This window comes from Eulemur rufifrons, chromosome 23, assembly GCF_041146395.1.
Source record: "Eulemur rufifrons isolate Redbay chromosome 23, OSU_ERuf_1, whole genome shotgun sequence".
NCBI classification, from domain to species: domain Eukaryota; kingdom Metazoa; phylum Chordata; class Mammalia; order Primates; family Lemuridae; genus Eulemur; species Eulemur rufifrons.
The window spans coordinates 22518568-22541558 of NC_091005.1; the positions used below are offsets into that span (position 1 = coordinate 22518568).

Below are 22991 nucleotides of genomic sequence, written 5' to 3' on the forward strand. Positions count from 1 at the left end.
TAGCAGAACTATAAAATGCACAATACTGCCTTGTCCTTTGAATGCAGCCATGGACATTTCCTACTCTGAGGGTGCTTCCCTTGACTGAGCTGCTGCTTTATGGAAACCTAGTTACACTCTCATCTTCTGCTCTCTGTACCCCTCATCATGGTTGATAAACTTCCAAGCTATCCTCTGCTGTCTCTCTTTATCTTTGTGTCTGCCAATCCATGGGCCCCTGTACAGCTGGCCCCTGATTGACAGGATGGCTCCTTTCCTGGGATAGAGAAAAATTAAGACATTTCAGGGTGCCTTGATTTGAAGCCTGTTTGACTCCAAAGTACCCTGCTTTATCCTTACCAGTGAACAACATGAGTACAGGTCTCCACACACATGGGTTCCAAATTGTCATCATCTGTCAAAGACTGTATTTCTCAGGGGCTCAGGGGTGGGGCAGATGGCCCTACTTAGGCGAGGAAGAGACTGGATGAAGAAGCAAGATTCACTTTTCATAGGTTCTTCTGTAGGTTGTTTTACCAACATTGCCATCTGTTGGGCCAGTGCTGGCTAAAGCAGCCAAATATCAGATGACATTGCATCTTTATCAATGACCTTGGGACAACATGAGATGACCTCTGGGACCAAATAGCAGACAATGAAGAAATCTTTAAATACGTATCAGTTTAAATTTATTGAGTGGTTATTTTCTCACTTAATCCTCACCACAACCTTATGAGTTCAGTATAATTTATATTTTCATTTTACTAGTGGACAAATGGAAGCATAGAGAGTTTGAATAGCTTACTAGTAAGTGTCAGATCTGGAGGTTATGCCTAGACAGTGTGGCTCTAGACCCTTTGCCCCTCCCCATCTCTGCTACATCTTGAAGAAGTCTAGCCATCTATTAACCACTAGTCATTCTTTAACACACACTAATCAATGTCTCCATGTTCCAGGCCCTGTGCCAGATACTGGGAATATATCCCAATCTACTAGATCTCTGCATGGTCTATTGCTCAGTGTCCTACTGTATTAGATGTCATATAATACATTTTTTCCAGTATTTAGCATCAGGGGAAAATACGTTGAAAACCATTGTATACATGTTTCTATAACAAGAACTATGTAACTTATTGAACTTATGTTTCTCTTATTGCTTTGGCCATTAGGAAACTCATCCAGATCAGAGCAAATATATTAGGGTTTGGGCTTAGCATTTCAGTTTTCTGAACTTTTCCTTCTGGCCCAGATTTTCTGTTTTGGTTACATAAATTCTATCGCACAAATGTTCTTTATTGTAAAATCCTTTTTAGAAGAATGCTGCATGAAAATGATAAAGTCAGGTCTTTACTGCATATTCTTAGATTCCTACTAGGGAAGGCAGACCTACAGGTCCTTTTCGCTCTCATTCCCAAAGCACCCCACGATAAAACCCCTTGAGCAGTGGCTTCCAATGTTCTGAGTCCCCAGGAGTAGATCAGAGCCTCTGAAAGTCACATCTACATAGAAAAAAAGGTTTCTTCAAATCAAGGTCTCAGCTTTGGTGCCAGATGCACATTTGTGGAGTAGGTGGCCAGTCAGGCTTTCACCTGAGCAGTTAATAAAATCTATTGCCCCTTGATGGATTTTTTTTTTTTCTGCAAGCTAGAATTGATCTGTCCTCTTTGTGATTTGTGAGATGGCAGGGAAACACCAAACACCATCATGACTTGGGCCACATTGGGGGGGGGGAAGGAAAAGAGAGAGAGAGAGAAAAAAAAAAAAGACCCCTGCCAAGTCTTTTCAGGCGTAGAAAGGGCTGGAACTGCTGGGGTCATTTTATTTGATTTATTGGAAATAAAGTGGATCTTATTAACATTTTAATAAAGAGAATCTTTTTGCACTAGCCTGGAAGTGGCCGCCAGTCCCCGGTGCAATTCCATTCTCTGGAAAAGTGGAATCGGCTGGCATTGCCCAGCGTGATTTGTGAGGCTGGGCCCCAACAGTCCAAAGAAGCAAATGGGCTGCCACCTCCTCGGGGCTCGCTCTTCGCGAGGTGCTCACCCCGTATCTGCCATGCAAAACGAGGGAGCTTTATGAAGGAATCTGTCTTGTAAAGCCATTGGTCCTGGTCATCAGCCTCTACCCAATGCTTTCGTGATGCTGCTGCTGATCTATTTGGGAAGTTGGCTGGCTGGCGAGGCAGAGCCTCTCCTCAAAGCCTGGCTCCCACGGAAAATATGCTCAGTGCAGCCGCGTGCATGAATGAAAACGCCGCCGGGCGCTTCTAGTCGGGCAAAATGCAGCCGCGAACTCCGCTCGTTGTGTGCGTTCTCCTGTCCCAGGTAGGGAAGAGGGGCTGCCCGGCGCGCTCCGCGCCCGGTTTCTGCATTCCTGTCGCCCGGCATAGGCTGGGCGAGGGGGCTTTCGGGGGATGGGGGGCTCCGGGTGCGGCGGCAAAGACAGATCGGGGCTCGGCAGAGGGGTCATTACCAGCGCAGAGATCCTAGGGGGCTCCGGCGTCCCACCTTCCCACTCTGGCGTGTGTGTGTGTGTGTGTGTGTGTGTGCGTGTGTGTGTGTGTGTGTGTGTGTGTGTGTGTATACGTTCGGGGGAGAAGGAGAGAGATCCCTAGTCCTTTTTTTGCAAGCTGGGGCGACATTCTCGCCTACATCAAGTGGGGTAACTTTGGTTCGCCTCCTCCGGAGGCTCGGTGCAACGGAGAAAGACTCAGTTGGAGGCGACTCCAACGAGTAGTGGTTACCCCGAGCCCAACGTTCAGCGGCGGAAGCGCTGCTCGGGTCTGGATTGCGGGCTGCGGGGCTGGAGAGGCCGAGCTGGCATCGCTGACTTCCCGGGGCGCCCGGGCCCCCGTGCCCAGCTCGGCGGCGCGCTGGAAGGCGCCGCGGGCCAGCAGAGAGCCGCAGCCCGGCTGCTGCTGTCGCTCAAAGACGCTGGCGCCGGCCGCGCCCGCATCAGGGTCCTTTCCCTCCCAAACCCTGGGCCCAGAAGGGCTGGAGCGCGTCTCCCGCCAGGGCGCAGGCCCCAACCCCCCAGCCCCCCGCGTCCCCATTGTCCAGCCAGCTGGAGCTCCGGCCCCAGCCTGGGCTGCTGCCTCTGCTGCCTTCCTTGGGCGGGAGCGGAGCGCAGAGAAAAGTTCAAGCCTTGCCCACCCGGGCTGCAGCTGCCTGTTAACCCTAGGAGCGCTGTGGCGCGAGGGAAGGGCCCGCCAACCAGGAGAGGGAGGCTAAGGAGCCGCGGTCCTCCAGCAATCACCTCTGCATCTCAGAGATCTCTGGAAGTTTGCATGCAGGAAAGCAGTGCTCCGAGGCTAGGCCTGAGGTGCTGGTGACTGGGGGGCACACCTTGCCCTGCCCAGGGTGGTTTCTGAGAGCTCCCTGACCCAGACCCCAAGGCCTCCTTGGCAGCCTCTGCGACTTGGAGTGAGCTGGTAGGCTACAAGTGGGTGGATAAGAGCAGGGCAGGGCCAGGCAGACAGTAGGGAAAGGGACACGGAGTGCCTCGGGTGCTGGGAATGGGTGTTGAGTTCCTGGCTAGGACTCCTGGGTGCCAGGGAAAGAGACACAGGTGTGAACTTGTGGGTGAGAGGAAGGGGAAGGCAGTTAGAGTCCCAGGCAGGGACTGGCTGGGATCGGCAGATACGGTGCAGCCTTCTAAAGGGAGACCTGTGCTGGATCAATGTTGGGGTTAGACTTTGGAAATGGGCCAGCAACTCAGAAATGCAGTGACCATGGCATGACTCAAAGAAGGGAGTGGGTGATAGTTCTAGGGGCAGATTAAGGTGTGAGACTGCTTTCCTACCCCTGCCTTCTTTCTTCCCTGGATGCACAACCCCTATTAAGGACTGCCCAGTTATAGCTCCTCTTCTACAGGGCTTTGCTGGTTGATTATCTTGGGGTTCCTACATCCTTTAGTCTGCCATGGAGCCTATGCCTGGCTGTGAACCAGTTTTCCAGATTTCCTGGACTCTATCCCTAAGGCTGTATGTGTGTACACATATCGCAGTTTAGCAAGGTGGTTCAGAGCATGCCTCAGACAGAAAGGATTCAGACAGATCCTTTCTGCCATACACTAGTGGTACCCCCTTGGCAAGTTGCCTAACCTCTTTGAACTTTCAGGTTCTCCACTGTAAAATAATCTACTACCTTCTTAGGACTGCTGGATGGGGAAGATTGCATTCAACAGGATGCCCTAGGTAATGCATTTACACAGGGTGTGCCACCCTGGGAGCTGTCTGTCTGGAAGCACTTCCCATTGCCTATCCAGGACTTTATAGGCCTCCTTCTCTGAGCATGTTTCAGCCTCAGTTCAGAGTCCAGGGCTTGCCCAAAGTGGTGCCTTCTTTAGAGCAAAACAGACCACATTACAGTGCCTGGCGATCTTCATGCACTAAGGGGCTTTGCTCATGGTATCTTTTGCAAAGCAACTGGTGTCTCCTCACCCAGGGCCTGTCTGGTTCTGAAGGCTCCCTCCATTTAGAAGAGGGGAGCAGAATTTTTACTGTGAATTGAATTGCTTGCCCTGAGAGGCTTATTTCTTTATTCGACTGTTATGCATAATCAGAGCAGATGTCCACATTAGGGTAGTAATTGATATCCTGGTAGCAATAGTACCTCACAGAAAAATCATTTCAAGGGAATCAGGTTAACCAGCAATAGGTTCAAGTGCAGAGCTCTGTGTGCCACAGAAAAAAAGTGACGGAAGTCTTGGAGCCTTTGAGCCAACAAGCAAAAACAAAACTTTCCTGAGGCAGAGAGAAAACAGAAGAAAGGGAAAAACAATGTAATAAAGCAAATTAGTCACTAGGCTCTGGTGGTGCTCAGACAAGCCTGGGTTTTTTTCCACCGCAGTTGTAATGCTCTGGGTCTGGCTTTGGAAGCCATCAATCTCGGTAAGCTCATTGGCTCTGTTGCCATTTTAGGTATTTTGGTAGGAGACAAGGAATTCTAAGTAACAATGGCTGGAAGCTGGCAAAGTTGAACAGGCACCTCTCCTTTCCCCTCGGGTGTTTTGGGAAAGTCTATCCCAGAAGTGGCCTCTGGAATTTGGCTACAACAAATAATGAATGTGAAACAAATCAAGGGAAACATGAGCTAGAAATTCCACTGTAAATATGATTCCCCACCTATCTGGGTAGCACTTATGACTAACCAAAACTTCCAACAATGAACCAGTAATCCCCCAAGAATTAGGATTTTAGGGAGTGGCTCAGTCTTGGAGAGCAGTCACTTGAGAGTGACTAAAAATGTTCCATGGAATTCTGAGATTTTGATTTAAAGTGGGGAGTTCTCTCTTAGAGTTGGAATCTTGATTTTTAGGATTTTAAATGAGAATCACTGTCTTCTAGTTCTCCCGCAAATTCTTATGTTTCAAGAACAGTATTTGCAGACCCTTACTGATGAGGAGAAAAGACTCTGAGTTGTAGAATGCACCACCCACCCTACCGTGGGTCAACACATGGCAGCATTTAAGATTTCAAAAGCACTTGGGAAACAGAGATATAAGTGGTGAAAGGAATCAAAGTGGTAGACTTCACCTGTCTGAATAGTGTTTTTTTTCTTTCAGTAAGTCCCAAAAGAGATTTAATAAACTGCAAAGCTGAATATGTGATCTGGAATTTGTGTAATTCCATAGTCTATATTAAAAGCCCAACAGTCAGCTGATCTCTCCTACTCTGCCTCCCTCTCCCTTCTCCCCTTTTCTATCTGTAGCCCTTGGGTTTTCCATTAACTAAAATCTATTTCCTTCTATAAGTATCCTCTATGTATTACAGTGAAATTGTCCAACAAACCAATGTACCCAATAACTGCATTATCTAAAAGTGCCAGCATTTGGATGTGTAAATTGAATCTCAATCTGAAGTTCACCGTTTAGGTTTAAAGTATAGCTAGGTTGTTGAGAATATCTTTCTTTCTTTCCTTCCAAAAATGCAGCTGCTTGGGGAGTCCAGTTAATTTCAATTTAGAAGAAGATAAGGAAAAGGACAAACTATGGATTGAATTCACACCTGATTGACAGTTATATTACCTAAATAGACAATATTCTGTGTGTGTGTGTGTGTGTGTGTGTACATCTATGTGTGTTTTTAACTTATTTTAATACCTGTTGAAAAATTTCTCCAGAAGAGGGCTCCATCCACAGCATTACAGAATTCTGAATCTACAGCTCATATTTTAAAGAACTTCAGTATAGCAGCTCCATCAAAACAAAACTATTCTCCTTATTCCAAATTATTTGCTACAAGCTTCTCAAAATGAAAAGTCCTGACATTTTTCCACTGTCTTTCCTTCTTTCTTTCTTCCTTCCCCCCTATTGCAGTTGGTTCTCTTCTATTTTATTCTTCAACTCTGTAGTCCCTCTGAGTATTAGAGCAGGGAAAATTTCAGAGACCTTTGTAGACAATGCATACGGAATGTGAGGAAGTTCCGAAATTTCCTGGCATTTGACTTTGGTTGGACCTGGTTTTATTCTTTAGGCAGCCAAAAGGCAGGAACGGTTCTGCCTGTGAAAGGAGATAATCTTTCCCATGAGATAACTACCCAGAAGGGTGAGCATGAGCCAGATCCACTCACGCTCCAACACCAGTTGAAAAGGAGAGGGAAATATCAGTCTGTCACACAATTACAATAATCAGTTGGGCAGAATCAAATCAAGTGACCAGTGGTTTTGGCATTTTCTCCATTTAGCTGTCGGCAAGGTGCCCACACGCCTGTGAGAATCTGACCCTCCTGAAGGATGCTGCCAGTACAATTCCCCACGGCCTGTCTCCTCTGCAGCCACCTAGGGACCCTGCCTGGGCAGACTGCTCAGTGACTGCCTGGACTACAGTGTCCCTTGCACCTTCAGCAGGCACTCAATGGTGGCCTTATCTTAGAGTTAGAGTGAAAAGTCATCTTTCTCTGCTGAGAGAGGCAGCTAAAGTAAGCCTAGAGCAGAGAAGAAATAACATTTCAAACTTGAAGTGCCAACTGAGTCAGGGTCTGTGGAGGTGACTGGGTCACCCTTAGGCTTAGCAGATCGGACCTTGAGACATCTGTTTGATGGTAATGAAAATCATCTATCCCAACCCTGCAACTCTCACAGAGGTTGAAAAGTAGCAACCACAGGCCAAATTTAGCCATGGATGTACTTTGTTTGGATCAAATGTTTTGAAAAGTGGGAAATTGTACATTAATAATAATAAAAAACAAGCAATCTATGTTTCTTACATTTCTTAAAAAGTCAGATGATTAAGAGATCCTAAATTCACTTTCCCACATAGCTGTGCTTGGCTGGAGCTGAGTCATTATTGCCCCGTTTAAGCAGGATATGCTTCTGTAGTTTGCCACAATCCCCACCACTCCCTACTAAAGCCCACTGTACTCACTTATTTACCAACTTGCCCCATAGCCATTTCAGTTTGAAACCTCTGCTTTCACAGATTTCAAGGCTTGATCAAATTGGTGCAGTTAATTTCTCAGTGATGGACTATCTGAAAAGGAAGGGACTGGTCTGTTTTTGATTCCTGTGATTGAACCACGTTGATGTGTGCTTTGGAACAGCAGGAACCAGGAGACTGCATCCCCTCTCTGAGAACATTATTTTCAGTGCTATTGGGGGCCCAAGGGTACCCAGAGCAACATAGCACCCAGATCAGTAAAGTGTACTAGTTATACCCACAAAAGTAACACACTGCAGTTCTGAGTCACTGTGAGCCCTGATACACCACAGTGTTGGTACACCTAAAACATCATCAGGCATTGGCAGCCCAGGGGCTCTGGGACCACTGGGACAATACATAGTAGGCCTGCATGCCCTCTACGTAGTGTCCTACCAAAAGCATCACTGCCCTTAGAGTACAGTAACACGGGAGCATCCTCATTCCAAGAGTGTTGCTCATGGACTGTATTAGACATAACCATAACATCACAGTATCTTACTGTATTTAGACTTGCAAGGGGCTCTGGGAGCACTGAACTAATCCTCAGAGCTTTTGTAACTTTAGGGTAATGTTACATCCATAGCTTTGCCACCTAGTTATGCATAGGACGCTGTCACACCTGGCACTGTCCTGGAGCTTGTGTGATGTTTTTGTATCTGGTTTTCACAGCTAATACCCACCACAGTTCTACATACAGTGTTAGTGCTGCAATTAATGCTTTCTGGCTCTGTAAATACTAGACTAATATCTGCTCCATCCCATACCAGCAGGTAGGCCTCGGATGATTCTTGTTTTCCATAGCTACCAACCTCAAGGATCAGGGTAAATGTAACTACATACACATATAAAAAAAGTGATTGTTTTTCTTCTGCCAGTTGCCAACAAAAGTCAAATTCTTGAAAATTAACATTAGCAATAGGCACGTTTTGACATGTCATGTCTCATTTCAGAGACACCAATGAACGTTACCCGATCTGCTGCAGAGGCACAAAGACCCTGTGTCTCCTAGCTGTACGGAGGCCGGGCCGGCGTGGAGGGCAGCAGCTGCTCAGCTGACAACAGCCCTGCCACATGCCTGGGCAGGGCCCGGAAGTGAGCTCAGCTTCTCGGGAGCCCCGGGACTGTGAAGGAATGTGGCAGCCTCTATCCTTGCCTTACGGCGCCTTCAGGCCAACTTCTCTTTCTTTGGAGATGGCAGGGAACTGTTTTTCTGGGTTGTGTGCTGCAGGAAAGAGGTGGTGGCTGCAAATGCCTGAAGCTTGAGTGTCTGTGATAATCTCCCTGGGGATCGATCAACGTAGGGGCAGAGGAAAGTTGCTGGTCCCTGCCAGCAGAACCGATAGCTGACTCAGGCCAGACTGGCTTCCCTCAACTGCCATAAGCTGTCAGGCATCTGGGATCATCTAACTCAAGGGTTGCAAATTATGGCCTGTGGGCCAATTCCTGCCTGCAGCCTGTTTTTATAAATAGTTTTATTGGATCATAGCCACACCTATTCATTTATATAATTGTTTATGGCTGTTTTTGTGCTATAACAACAGAGTTGAGACTGTCTGGCCCCCAAAGGTAAAAATATTTACTCTTTGGCCCTTCACAGAAAAAGTTTGCTGACCCCTGATCTAACTCAAAATTACAGCCAAAGAGGCTGTAGGAAGTCTTCTTAAAGGAGTGTGGGCGTGAGGGGTTTGACCATTAGGGATTGTCCCTCCCAGGCCCCAGGCACGTGAGCAGCTTGACTTCAGGGAGGTTCAGCTGAGACCAAATGGCTTCAATAAATATCTGATGTCTGTGGAGGACCTACTATGTTCCAGGCATCATCTCTATGTTCAGGATACAGCTGCTAATATGGCAGATTCTGTGTCTGCTCTCTTGGGCTCAGAGCCTGGCACAGGGGATCAATATCAATTAATGAATAATTTAAAATGGAGACAACCGCTATGAAGGAAATACATCTGTGTGAGGTCATGCCATTCTAAATAATTTGCTTGTCTGTTCCTTGTCTTTCTCCCCCGCTGAAATATAAGCTCCATTATGGCACATCTCATGGTCCGGTTTGTTCACTTCTGTATCCTCAAGGCCTAGAAGAGTGCCTGGCACATAGTAGGTACTCAGCAAACATGAATGAACAAATGGATGAGTGAATGAATGAATATAAGAAAGGCATCAGGTCTGGATGAAGGATCTGGGAGGCTTCTCTGACAACCTGATACTTGAACCCAAATCTGGAGAAGTAGTAGGGCTTACAGACAAAGGCACACTGGAGGGTGTATATGGGGAAAGGCATTCCAGGCAGAAAGCACAGCCTGGGTGAAGCCTCTGTGCAGGAGGAAACACCACACAGCCCAGGCAGTGGTGTGATGTGTGGCTGGGAGGTGCCAGAGCCAATGGGGCTTTGTCACCCACTGCAAGGATTTTGGTGTTTGCCTCAGAGCAGTGGGCAGCCATTGAAGATAATAAGGGGAGGCTTTATAGTGACATGATCAGATTTCCATTTTGAAAAGGTCATCTTGGCTGCAGTGTAGCGAATGGGTTGGAGATGGGTATGAATGGAAGGGAGAAGCCAGGCTAAGCCTGAGACTCCAGAGTGATGGTGCAGGGACAGTGCAGATGAGAGAAGTAGACATAACCTACTCAGATAATACAAAAGACATTTAGGAGAACTTGACAGGGTTTGATGGTGGCTGGTTTGGAGATGGCAGGGTAAGGGATGGGGAGAGGTCCAGGATGCCTGCTTGAGTTCTGACTCTTCCAATTGGCGGGAGGCTGGAGCCATTTGCCCAAGCAAGGAACCCAGGTGTTTGACATTGTAAACAGGGTCTGAGGGCCCGTTTCCATGAGAGTGGAAGCCAGCTGTAGTAATGCTTCTGGGAGAAGCACCTGGGCCTCCCATCACACTGTTGCCAACAGATCCAGTCCATGCTTGCATCTGGGATGGGACCACAGGGGCCTGAAAATGCCTTTGACTAGAGTGACCAAAATCAAACTTTTCATGCAAGAGATATTTGAGAGGAAACATTGCCCAGCCCTTTAATCATTTCTTGAACATTTAATCAGCAGCACTAGAAATATTCCTTATGTGAAGCAAATAATGATCTACTACTTTCAGCAATCAATTTGCGAATACTAACAAGCCCTTGTCTTAGAGTCTTGCATATAGCCTTGGTGACTCTTGTGCTTCTAGGCTGGTAGCAGAATAATCAAGTGGGTGCCAGGCAGTGGTGTGTGAGTAAATGTTTAACAACTGTCTTTCTCTAAAAAAAACCCCAAAGCAAACAACACCACCCAAACCCAAGCCAAGACACAACCACATAATTTGTAGTGTTTGCCAATTTCTGTGGTGTAAATATTCCAACCATGGGCAATTTCAATCCACCAAAGTGAGAGTTTCCTAGAAATGTAACAGTGGGCTCTTGCAAGCTGGTACCAATTGACTCCAGCACACCACAGACCTGGATCCTATTTCCAGCTGTCTCTCTCTCTCATGCTGTGACCTTCAGCAGAGCAGCTTCAGTATGCCCATCTATAAACTGGACCAAATTATCGTGAGGTTCAAATGGATAAAAGGATGTTAAAATGCAGGGAAGTCTAATTTGCTGCAAAGATGCACACAGATTATCAAGATCATTATTACCTACAAGGATACAAGGACCTCACAGCTTTTCCTTCAACCAGAATTCTATAGGTATCTAATTGGTCCCTATAAAAATATTTGGTGAGTTTGATTCAGTCACTGAATGGAGTTTGATATATGAAAAACAGAGGGTGTGCGTCTGCTCCTTGCAGTTCTGGGCAGTTTTGCAGTTAAAAGGATTATTGTGTTCTGTAGCAGTATTCATTCTGAACTTGTCTATCTTACTTTCCTGCTGTTTTTCTATTCTTTTCTTCCTGCTTCCCTCAAAAAGATATTTGGTGAGTGCCGTATGCCAGGCACTCAACCAGGCTCGTCCTTCTTAGAGGAAAGTCAGTACAGTTATCCCCTTTTAACAGATGGAGAAAGTGGAGAGTTTTAGGACCTGGTCCAAGATCACAGAATAACAAATGCTGAGCTGCTTCCTCGCTGGTGTGTGAGCTTTCATCTGTGAGGGCAGAGCCTGTCTGGCTGATGCCTTCACGCATGCACTAATAATTTATTGAGGCATTTAGGGAATTCAGAGGTAAATGAGATGGACATAACTCCTGCTCTCATGGAGCTTACAATCTAGTGAGGGCAGCTGATAAGAAAAAAGGAAATAAATAAGCTGAAGTAAGGACGAATTTGTTTCCTATTATAATAATAGGAAACAACTGAAGGACGGGGAGCTGTTGTGCCCTCTCTCCTTTCCATCTCTCCCCCCTCCCTCTCTTTCCTCCATCTTTTCTTTTTTCTTCCTGTACTTTTTAATACCTACCAAGTGTCAAGAGTGTGGCTAATCTGGGAATCCAGAGATGAATACAACATTCCTGGCCCTCAACAGGAAATGTGCTGGAGCAGAATTAGGGCCTTCAGGCTGCAGGGACCCAGAGGAGCTGGTGTTCTGAACTGCTCAGGGGAATTAGAGAGACTTCTGAGCCCTTGAGAAGTGAGTCTGAATCTTGGCCCAGCCATTTACACGCTGTGTTACCTAAGACAAGTTACTTTATTTCCCTCCTTTTCTGTTTTCCCCTGTGTTTAAGCAAATAAGGAGAGGGAATATCTATGCCTGCCCCACAGGGTTTCTGTGAAGATTAAGTGTATGCTAATGACATCATCCTATGACTGGCATCCACTTAAGAAATTTTGGTTGCATTAATTCCCCTCCCCCCCCACTGTGCTCCAAGGAAGTTTATGGTCTGGAGGTACCATGGGACCTTGACCTTAAGGTGGGAAATGACTGTGTAGTTTATAATGCATGAATATTAAAAAAATAAAGTTTGCTCCCTAGGGAAGGATTTGCCAGTTCCCATATTGGTAGGTCCCCAAAGATTGCTCTCCTGGGGATTTCATGCCTCATAAAATCATCTGATCTGCTGGGATCTTGTCTTTTGGATGTATCTGCCCAGCAGCTGTTCCCAGGAGGCTTTATTAGGGCAGTGTGTGTATGTGTGTGTGTGCGTGTATGTGTGTGTGTGCGTGTATGTGTGCCAGTGCCCTGGGTACTTATTGTTATTATTTAAAATACTTCAAAATAACTACAATTTACTAAAGCTGCTGTGTGCCAGTTACATACATTATCTCAAATCCTTGCTGCAACCCTTAGAGGCTTATTCTCAATTTTATATTTGATGAAAAGAAGTTCCCAGTGGTTGAGTCATTTGCCCAAGGCCACATGGCCACTAAAAACTTGGACCAGGGTTTGAACCTGTGCATTTTTGATTCCTGTGCTTGTGTATTTTCCTCTCTATTACACTAGTATATAAAAGCTTCCTTTCTCACTCACGTTATTCCTTACTCCTCCCAGCCCTGTCCCCTGCCTTGTCCATTTTGTTCTCTGACACTACTGAAGTCAAAATGGCTGCTGGGATGGCCTCATTTTTGAGTTCCTGGTCTCTAAAAGTGGGTCTGGGGCCTGGACCACCTGTCTTGGTTACTGGTTACAATCTTCAAAACTGGGTTAGCCTATAGTTATTTGTGTTCTTTCTCTCTGAGTTCTTGCTCTTGACCAGGGCCAAACAACACACCCACGCTGCGTGCTTCCCACAGCAAGAACAGCCATCCTAGTAAGAATGGCTGCGCAGATGCCAGGACCCAGCTTGGACGTGGCTCATCTGCAGTTTCAGACACCCAGGCGAATTCTTTGGCAGTTTCCTGCTGGCTGCGCCCGGATGGCATTCTTCCCCAGGAGCGCCAAGAAACTCCATTGTCTAATCCAGTGCCTCCTGCATGCTACTATCTGTAATGTTTTTCCCAATCCAAAAGAAAATGAGAAATATACAGCCTTTAGCTATATAGACACATGGATCTATAGTGTGTTGCAATTGGATGGAATCTAACTTGAAGTTTATTTCTGTTTTACTAGAACAGTTTTTTTTTCCTTTTAATTTATTTAAATGCTTTAGTCAGGGTGGCCATTGATTCAACAAACATTTGCTGAGTGCTTACGATGCGCCCAGCACTGTTTCGCATACTGGCCACAGTGCAAGGGGCACCTCCTGGGCCCTCAAGGAGCCTGTCCTGGTGGGTGGACTCTCCTCCTTTGCCCTGCCCTCAAGTCACTCCGCACAGTGGCCTTGTTTTGCTGTCTCTTTCAGAATGCTTGTATCTGTGTGCCCCATCCGAACAGTCCATGTTTGATTAACTCATTCATTTAGTGAAAATTTATTGTGAGGGGACTAATTTCAAGTGTGATCTCGACACCAGGGTATGCAGCAGTGATTAAGAAAGATTGCCTGCCTTCATGGAGTCTGCCTTCTGGTAGGGGAGAAAGACAGTAAACAAGAAAAATAGGCCGGGCGCGGTGGCTCATGCCTGTAATCCTAGCACTCCGGGAGGCCAAGGCGGGTGGATCGCTCGAGCTCAGGAGTTCGAGACCAGCCTGAGCAAGAGTGAGACCCCGTCTCTACTAAAAATAGAAAGAAATTATCTGGCTAACTAAAAATATATATATAAAAAAAAAAAATTAGCCAGGCATGGTGGCACATACCTGTAGTCCCAGCTTCTTGGGAGCCTCAGGCAGGAGGATCGCTTAAGCCCAGGAGTTTGAGGTTGCTGTGAGCTAGGCTAATGCCACAGCACTCACTCTAGCCCAGGCAACAGAGCAAGACTCTGTCTCAGAAAAAAAAAAAAAAAAAAAAAAAAGAAGAAGAAGAAAAAGAAAAAGATAAAACCAAAAACAAACAAGAAAAATAAATAAATATGACACTTTTGCATAGTGATAGTGCTATGAAGAAAACATTCAAATGGGAGAGACGGTGTTGCTCTGAAGTTGTCTGCTACCCTCTCGTGGATGGAGGGTTCTTTGTTTTGATGCAATGACCTTTACACATTTTAGGGATGAAATGTCTTATGGTTTGTGAAATGAAGTTGGCAATAAATAGGGGGTATTTTTGTCTTTACTGATAAAGTGTGGTTGGCCAAGCTTTGTCCATTCTCCATTTTTTGTTTTTACTGAAATTTTATTGTTGAGAATTAAGAAATATGGCAACCAATGATTTAAACCAGCAGTAGGTAGTCTTTCTGTAAAGGTCTATATATAAGTATGTGGTTTCTCTTGCAACTACTCAGCTCTATCAATGTAGCATAAAAGCAGCCACAGATAATATGTAAAAAAATGGGCAGAGCTGTGTTCCAACAAAACTTCATTTACAAACACAGGCACAGCTAGATTTGGCTCATAGGCTCTAGTTTGCCTGATCCAAACCATCAGTTGGTCAAACTAGTTTAAAAAGCAGGGGATGGGTCAGAGGCCATAGAGGGAGACCAGGCGTTTTCTTTGGCCTTTGCTGCCACAAGAATCATGGTACTTGTTTAGGGCCACATATCACTTGATTATTCTCATTAAATTTGATCAAGGTAAGGATGCTGGTAGTCAATTATGGAACATAATTCTCAGACCAGCTCTATAATATGTAATAATTTAGCTTTAGTAGTAATTACCTGGACCACAATTCCTGGGCTTTCTTGCTACCCAAAGGTGGCAAGACACTGTGCCTTGGATTGAGTTTCTCTAAACAGTGATGGAGACACAAGTTTGGGTGCAAGAGATTAACTTGGGAGATGATCCCAGGGCCTAGAAGTGAGGGAGTGTAGAGAGTGAGACAAGAAAGAAGGAAAGCCAATAAGCCAATAAAGAATGTGTCAGTGAGCTGGTCACTGTCATGGGAAACTGGACGTCATTGCTGCTGGGGCTCCCCGGAAGAACCATATAAAACTCCTTTCAGAATAGTCCCTCTGCGGGACAGGTGGCTGGAGGTACATTCACTGACGCTCATCGTCTGTTGGTCAGGGGTGACCCCTGCCACCATTAACTCTCCTGTGCTAATAAGCCTTTGCTGGTATAGAGGAGCAGCCATGGGTTTGGAAGAGTCCTGACTAGGAAAATGGAGAGGTATGGCAGGTTCTTGGACTGGCAGGATATGTCCTGGGTAGGGCATAAGTATATGAGACTCCAGTTGCCACCATTACAAGTTACTAGAAACTTCCTCAGTAGAACTCATAATAACAGAGTTATGGTGGTGGTGGTTTTTAAAAACCTTCCGAATTTGGTTATGCACCCACCTGCAGATATTCTCTTTCCCACTAGATGGTACCAGTATGCCAAAGCCCTGGAATGCTACCTTAGGGCCTCATTTTTGGCTTGGAATATATTCCCACTACCCTTGAACAACTAAAGAATAAGCCAGTTGAGGTCAAAGGAACGTATTACGAGCGTTTTAGGGTCAGGAGATGGGAGAAAAGTGGAGGTTGTCTAAACAGTTACCCTCTTTCACTCATTTAGTCATTTATCAACAAATATCACTCGGCACCCGCTAAGTGCTCTATACTCTTCTAGGCACTGGGAATACAGGAACGAAGTATACAGACAAAGTCCCTGCCCTGGCGAGCTTACATATGGAGTGAGGGAGAGACAATACAAAACAAACAGTTCTGTGATGTCTGTCCAGAGGTGATGAATGCCATGCAGAATGAAAAAGCAGGCAAGGGGGTGGACAGGGTCAGGGAGAGTCCGGTGCTCTTGCCTGTCTTGCTGGCTGTAGGGTGAGAGATGATTTCCATCTGTTTCCTGAACCCAATTCTGCCACTCACCGACCTCTTATGATTACCCCTCATTTTGTTTATTTTCAAAATGAGACTATGAGTTTGTGGAGGGCAGAAATGGTGCTTGGCAAATGGGTGTTGACCAATTGGAGCCTACTGCAGCCTAACATCCAACTCAGTAGACGGCTTGTCAGCTGATTTAATTTGTCTGGAATAATTCTGAATTGTTATTATTGTCGACACACAATAGAGTTACATTTTACTCAGAGGTTAGGATATAAAGTCAGGGTTTAAGGCAAACACAGAGTTATCATTAACCTTGAAATCTTTTATGCTACCCATTAAAGTGCAGTATGCGTGGTTTTGTGTATGCGACCCTGTACTGTAATCAACGTGGAACAATGTATAATGCATGCAGTAATGTACGGTGCATAATAAAGAATATATGCAAGATATAATTTTATAGCATTTAATTGCAGTATTTATATTGTTCTTTTTCTTGCTCCTTTTGGTAGAAGAGCTAGATTTTCATTACTTAAATGTGCATATGGTATGACTTCACTGTATTCATTTAAGCCAGATTCCTAATGGTACAATCACCACCATGTTGTGACTAAGCAGGGCAAGAGAAATTTTCTCTATTGCATGCTATTCATCTTTGGATTCCTGTTAATAGTAGTAGTAGCAGCAATGGCAGCTGACATCTATGTAGCGCTAACTATGAACTAGGCCTGGTGTGAATACTTCAGATGTATTAATTAGTACATTTAATCCTCATAATGACTCTATGGAGTTATCTGCTATGGTTTTAATCCCATTTCACAGGTGGGGATACTCCAGGAGAGCTTAATAAAAGAACTTAAAGATTTTGAGCTCTGGGGCTGAGATTCAGAGTCAAGACAGTTCCAGACACAAAAGGCCACATGTTGTATGAGTCCATGAAATGGAATGAATTGTCCAGAACAGGCAAGTCCATAGAGACAGAAAGCAGATGAGTGGATGTCTATAGCTGAGGGGAAGAGGAATGGGGAATGACTGCTAATGGGTATGGGATTTCTGTGTGGATGATGAAAATGTTCTGGAACTATAATAGATAAATGGTGACAATTGCACAATTCTGTGACTATACTAAAAACCACAGAATTGTATGTCTTAACAGGGTGAGCATTATAGCATGTTAAATATGTTTCAATAAAGCTGTTATTGAATAGAAAAACAAGCAAACCTTGGGCAGTTCAACCTCAGGGCACCTGCATGCTTCACCCTGAGCCCAAACAACCCTTCTTGTGGTGCTCATCTCGTGCTGGGGCCATTGCTTGCTTCATTACTTGCTCTACTTATTTTAACCCAACTACTCCTGCAAAGGGCCCTGTTGTCCACTCTATTCAGAGAGCAGAAAACTGCAGTAGAAAGATACTGAGAAACTTGGGTTTGGCAAGTGGCAGTGCCAGGAATTAGACCCAGGCTGTTTGAGGTCTGAATCACACTCTGTGGGGCTACATGGGTTCTCACATGCATCTCACTCATTGAAAGCAATCTATGTGGTCTGGAGCTGCAGGTAACTTTGGCCCATTAGACGTGAAGCAGTAGTTCTTCACTTTTGTTTTGCTGATTTGTAAAGTGCATTAAGAGCCATCTTTGTTTCCCTGGTTGTTATTCCCATCCAGCCCAAGCATCTCTGGTGTAGGGTCCTGGCTGTAAAACCCAAACACTATAGGAAAAGGAGGTGTGTCAGTGTGGCTGATTTGTAAAAGTATATGAAAAAGCTCGGGATGAAAAGATGGAGGGGGGTAGTGGAGGGAGGGGGGAGAGAGAGAGAGAGAGAAAAAAAAACTTAATTGACATGCTAATTGTCATTGTACTCAAGTTGATAGCAGCTTGCTGGAAGGATTTAGGATTTACCCAAATTAACATGAATGTTTGGCACCCCTTGGCTGGTGCAGTTGAACAATTCAATAGCTTGATAATGACAAGGCAATCTAAGGTCTAAGGCTGGGAAAGGAGCGCTTGCTCCTTACGTCCACCACTCTACAAATCATGCTCACCACCCCCAACTCAGGCCCTCCCACCACTGCCTTCTGCATCCTCACAGAGCTCCCCCCCCCCACAGAGATCGTCTGATTCCCAAGCCGCCTAAACATGGAATTTACTCTTCTTTGCTCTCACTCATGGGTTGATGATTTGTAATTTTTTCATGTTTAAAATGCAGAGCTACAAAGCCATTAGCCACTTGCAGTGCACAGGAGAGGGCGGCCTAGAGCTCGCCCCCTGACCAGGTCCCGCACATGAGTTTGTGGTCCCAGGAGGGGAGGCTTTATAAAGGCAAAGCTGAAGGACTGTAAATGCCTTTGTGGGTCTGCAGTCTGGAGGAGCAGCAGCAGTTTGGGCTGGGGCAAGAGCTGGGAATTGAAGTGGAAGTTGAGCCAGCCCTATAATGGAAAGACTAGAAGAGATATGGGCTTGGGAGTGGGAGAGGAGCCGTCAGTATCTGCTGTAGTCACTATCAAAAGGCATATAAACAGCAGTGCCCTTTGGGCTAGTAATATGCATCTGAGAAGTTAGAAAAAACAGAGCTAAATACATAAAAAGATGTACAAAAATACATTATATTATATGTAATATATGCACACTCTATGTGCTTTATGCATTATATATCATAACCCAAATTGGAAATAGTAGTAATACTCAACATTTATAGAATGGTTGCCATGTGCCTGACACTCTTAAATGCTCTACAAATAAGCTAAATTTCTAGCAAATGAAAATTGGTTAGACAACTCAATGGAATATTATATAACCATTAAAGAGGATGTTATAAAGATGATAATGACTTGGAAAAATCATATAAATGAAAAATGAATACTGAGTAGGAGAAGATTGTGTGTATGGTAGGATTCCTTCTAAGGAAAACAAGCGTCTATCTATAGGAAAGGGGGAGAGGGGACTGAAAGGAATTTATCAAAAGCCTAACTGCAGTTGTGTTCATGTAATGGGATTCTGAGTGATGTTTTCCCTCTAGTTTACAAATCTCCATTGATGTGCTTGTATTACATTTATAATGAAAAATATAAGAAACTTGAGAAAACAAAAGAAGAAAAAAACTTCTAAAAAATAGGTGGCAGAGATTCAGTGGAGATTTTGATGAAGGGAATAACATAATGGAAAATGATATTTCAGAAAAATTAATCTGGGGGCAATGTGGAAGATGAATTGGATCAGGAAAGACCCATGGCAAGAAGTCCAGCTCGCAAGCTAATAAGAGAGGTCATTGGGCATATGGAAAGGAAAGGACCAATTTTAGAGGATTGGTAGTGAATAGCATGATGAGAAAGAAAGAGAAAAACACTAGAAATAATTCCAAGATTTTAAGGCTGATTGAGTGGGAGAAAATGAGCAATGGAACAAATATATATACATTAAGCACCTCTTTGAGCCAAATTTCTTTACATCTGTTCTTTTATTTAAACCTAACAGCAATCCTATATGCTATACTTTTAATATTCCTGTTTCACAAGTGAGATGATAGAAGTTTAGAGAATTAATGCCACTTGTCCAAGGTCATGGAAGACCTGAGCTCAGATCGTTGTTAAATGAACTGGAGTGATAGAAGCATGAATGATGAATGATAGATGGATGAATGGAGGTGCATGGATGAAAAGATGGATGGATGGATGGATGGATGGATGAAGGATGGATGGATGAATGGATGAAGGATGGATGGATGAATGGATGGGTAGCTACATAAGGGGAAAGGAATTCAGTGTGTGTAATGTTAATGTAGAAAAGAGGAAATTTCAAGAAGGAAGTTCCACATACTCTTAGGCAGTAAAAAAGGAAGGGAATGGGGGAAACCTCTAGACTCAACAAAAAGAAGGAGCAGTCACGTTAAGAAGGCCGTTCCAGTCAAATACTGGGAAATGGGCTTAAGTACATGAGGGGAAAAGGGGTCAGGACATTGTGGGAATCAGGGAGGCTATGAAATGACTGGTCAGACCATGGCATGTACAAGCTTAAAAAAAGCTGTGAGCCTAAGGAATAGATCCAACATTAGGAATGAGGGACTATGTAAGAAAGAAAAGGGAAGGGATGGGAGAGGGGGATAAGAAGAAATGGAAAAAGGAAAAATAAAGAAATTACTGGTTAACAAGGACACATGACTGCCTGGGTTTGATTCTCAACTCCATTGCCCTGTAACCTTGGGCAAATCCCATATCTTTCTTTGCCTCATACCCCTCATCTGTAAAATAGAAGGAAAGCAATAACCGCTATCTCATGGGCTTGTTAGGAAGAGGAACTGAAGCATAGAACATGCTTAACACAGTGCTGGGCACACTCTAAGTTGAAACTAAGCAGGGCTCTTGTTGCCTTAGTCATCACCATAAATACCATTTTCTGGAAAACAGTGCCAAGCTATAGATTAAGAAACTGAGGCTCAGTCACTTAAGGAATCTACCCTGAGAAAGTACAGCTGGAGCCTCAAGACTGCACTACCTGTAAGCGGGCAGCTCTCCTATTTTTCGGGAGGAAACCTTTAGGAGGAGATAGATTTTGTGCAAGATACTAAATGTAGCTTTGTTAGTTAAAAAGTAACCTTCTGCAATTGCAATAAATGAGGCATGTTAGGTTGCACATTTTTTTCCCTTTTTGATGAAAGAGTTAATAAATAGAGGCTGATCATTAAAGCAAAGTTGGAAGGTGTTTAGGAGGCACTGAAGAGTGGCCGGGGAGCAAGGTGGTGAGGACTTGGAAGACCTGGAGGAGGCAGATGAGATCCATCAGATCTCGGCAAGCTCTGTGAACTCAGTGCCCTTTCTCCATTCTAGAAAGTTTTATGCTCTTACAATTGATGCTTGGAGAAGCCTGCACACCACAGACTTGGCATGAGGAATCCTGAAAGTCTTATTAACTCAGCCACTTAGCCTTGCTGAGTGAAACCCCTACCCTGTTCTATTTTGGCTCAGGATTCACTGGGCTCGCAAATATTCCACTGTTGGGATGAAGAAGTTTAACTTAACACCTTTCTCTGGTCGGCTCTCCTCCCAAATCCCCTGCCACTCTCGCCCTGGCTTCCAGAAAGCTGCATCCATGCTCAGCCTGCTCCCTCCTGCCCTTGGCGATTGTGTAACCTGCCAAGGAAGCATTCTCTCCGAGGCTGGAGGCTGAGCCACCAGAGAAATTGCACACCCAGGATTGATTTTGCATTGTGTAAAAATCAATCTGGTGCACCAGGCAGCAGAGGCACCCTCTAAGGCTGGAGTCTGTACAAGAACTAGTTCAGGCTGGTTGGAGGCCCAGTGGGGCAGGGTGGTAAGCATTTTAAGTTGGAAAGGTAAAAAGTAAATAGGAGAGACAGATGAAATTGGGGTGTGAAATTTGCCAGGTTAGAGTGGGCTTTCTCTTTCTGTGTTAATGAGTCTTATCTGGCAGCTGGTCTTTACCTGTTGCATGGTTTTGCAGGGAGGGGAGGGGAGTTGTCAAAGCACCCCTATTAGACACCTACCCCGGCTGGCAGGAGGGGACTCGGGGAGCCATGTCAGCTTGAGGTTGTCCCTCCAAGGATAGAACTTTATCTAATTTTCTTTGGTGGTGAGACTAAGAAGAAGCATCATCATTTGTGTTCTCATTATTATTGATTTAATGGCATTCTAATAATTAAGTTAAGAAATAATTAGCCAGGTGTGGTGTGTGCACCTGAGGTCCCAGCAACTCGGGAGGCTGAGGCAGGAGGATTGCTTGAGCTCAGGAATTCAAGGCTGCAGTGAGCTATGATTGTGCCACTGCACTCCAGCCTGAGTGAGAGAATGAGGCCCTATTTCTGGGAGGTGGGGAAAGAATAAGGTATATCTATTAGAATATTATATAAATAGTCACGGATGCCAATGTGCAGATTACCTTGAACAGATCTGAAAGTGGAGTGGGGGACCTTCAGCTCTGTTTGTGATGCGTTGTTTCATTTAAAACAAAAGGTGCCGATTGGAAGCAGACATGTCAATATTTACATATGTTAGTTCTGAATGATTAGTATATGACTGTTTATTGTATTGTTCTTTCTGTTTATGATACTTCAATTTTTTCATAAAAATCTCTGAATCAGCAAACAAGACATAAAAAGCAATTAATTCAGAAATTAAAAAAGAAATAACTACCATTTATTGAGCACCATATATGTATCAGGCACCCAGCTAAGTACTCACACACACTGTATCTAATTCAAGCCTCTGAACAAGATTAACTTCATCTTATAGCTGAGGCATTCACAGTCTATGGGGCATGCTCATGTACACCATTTTCACTGACGTCACTCAACCCTCAGGAGGCAGGGGGGACATTTTGCAGTTAAAAAAACAACCTCAGGGACCTTTCTTCTTCAGCAAACAATTGGCAGAATTGGCAGATTCAAATCCACGTCTCCTGACTATTGTGGTTTTATTGGGACAGTATATTGATGGTGTATATTCATTAAATTCTTTAGGTCCTGAGAAAAGAGTTTTATTGTGCATTGTCTCAACCCTTGTACTAACCCTATTAGGAAGGTATTGCTTTCCCACTTTACAGATGAGGAGACTGAGGCTCAGAGAGGGTAAGCCATTGGAACAAAGCCACATAGGTAGTTGTAGGGAGTAGAGCTGGAGCTTACAGCTTCCATTTCTACCCTCCAGGTTTTCTCTGCTATAAGCATTTCTCCACGTCAGTGCCTTTAGTAGGAGAAATGATGCCAAGTGATTTCCCAGTGGGACAGGAAGAGGATGATTCTGGCTTTGGATCTTAGGATTTAGGATGTGTTATTGGTACTGGTGGTTGGACAGGCTGCTAGAAATGTGATTTTGACTGGCTCAGACCAGGGAAAAGCTGGGGGGAAGATCAGACGTGACTGAGAACTCAGGAAGGACCAGTTTTCTCCAATCAGAAGAACAATTTGGAGCCACTAGTTCCAATTTT

General features: G+C 44.7%; 1 protein-coding gene across 3 annotated transcripts in view; it reads left to right on the top strand.

Annotated features, from left to right (window-relative positions):
• Positions 1-2134: 2134 nt before the first annotated feature.
• The window catches only part of CDH13 (cadherin 13), a 986514-nt gene continuing 965657 nt past the window's right edge, over positions 2135-22991 (top strand). Inside the window, exons 1-2 of one of the 3 annotated variants that reach the window (XM_069497958.1) lie at positions 2224-2303; positions 13022-13075. In XM_069497958.1, coding sequence (XP_069354059.1) covers positions 2224-2303; positions 13022-13075 — 134 coding nt within the window. Of the gene's footprint in view, positions 2304-13021; positions 13076-22991 lie in introns of all 3 variants that reach the window. The other 2 variants (XM_069497960.1, XM_069497959.1) reach the window with 2 other exon arrangements.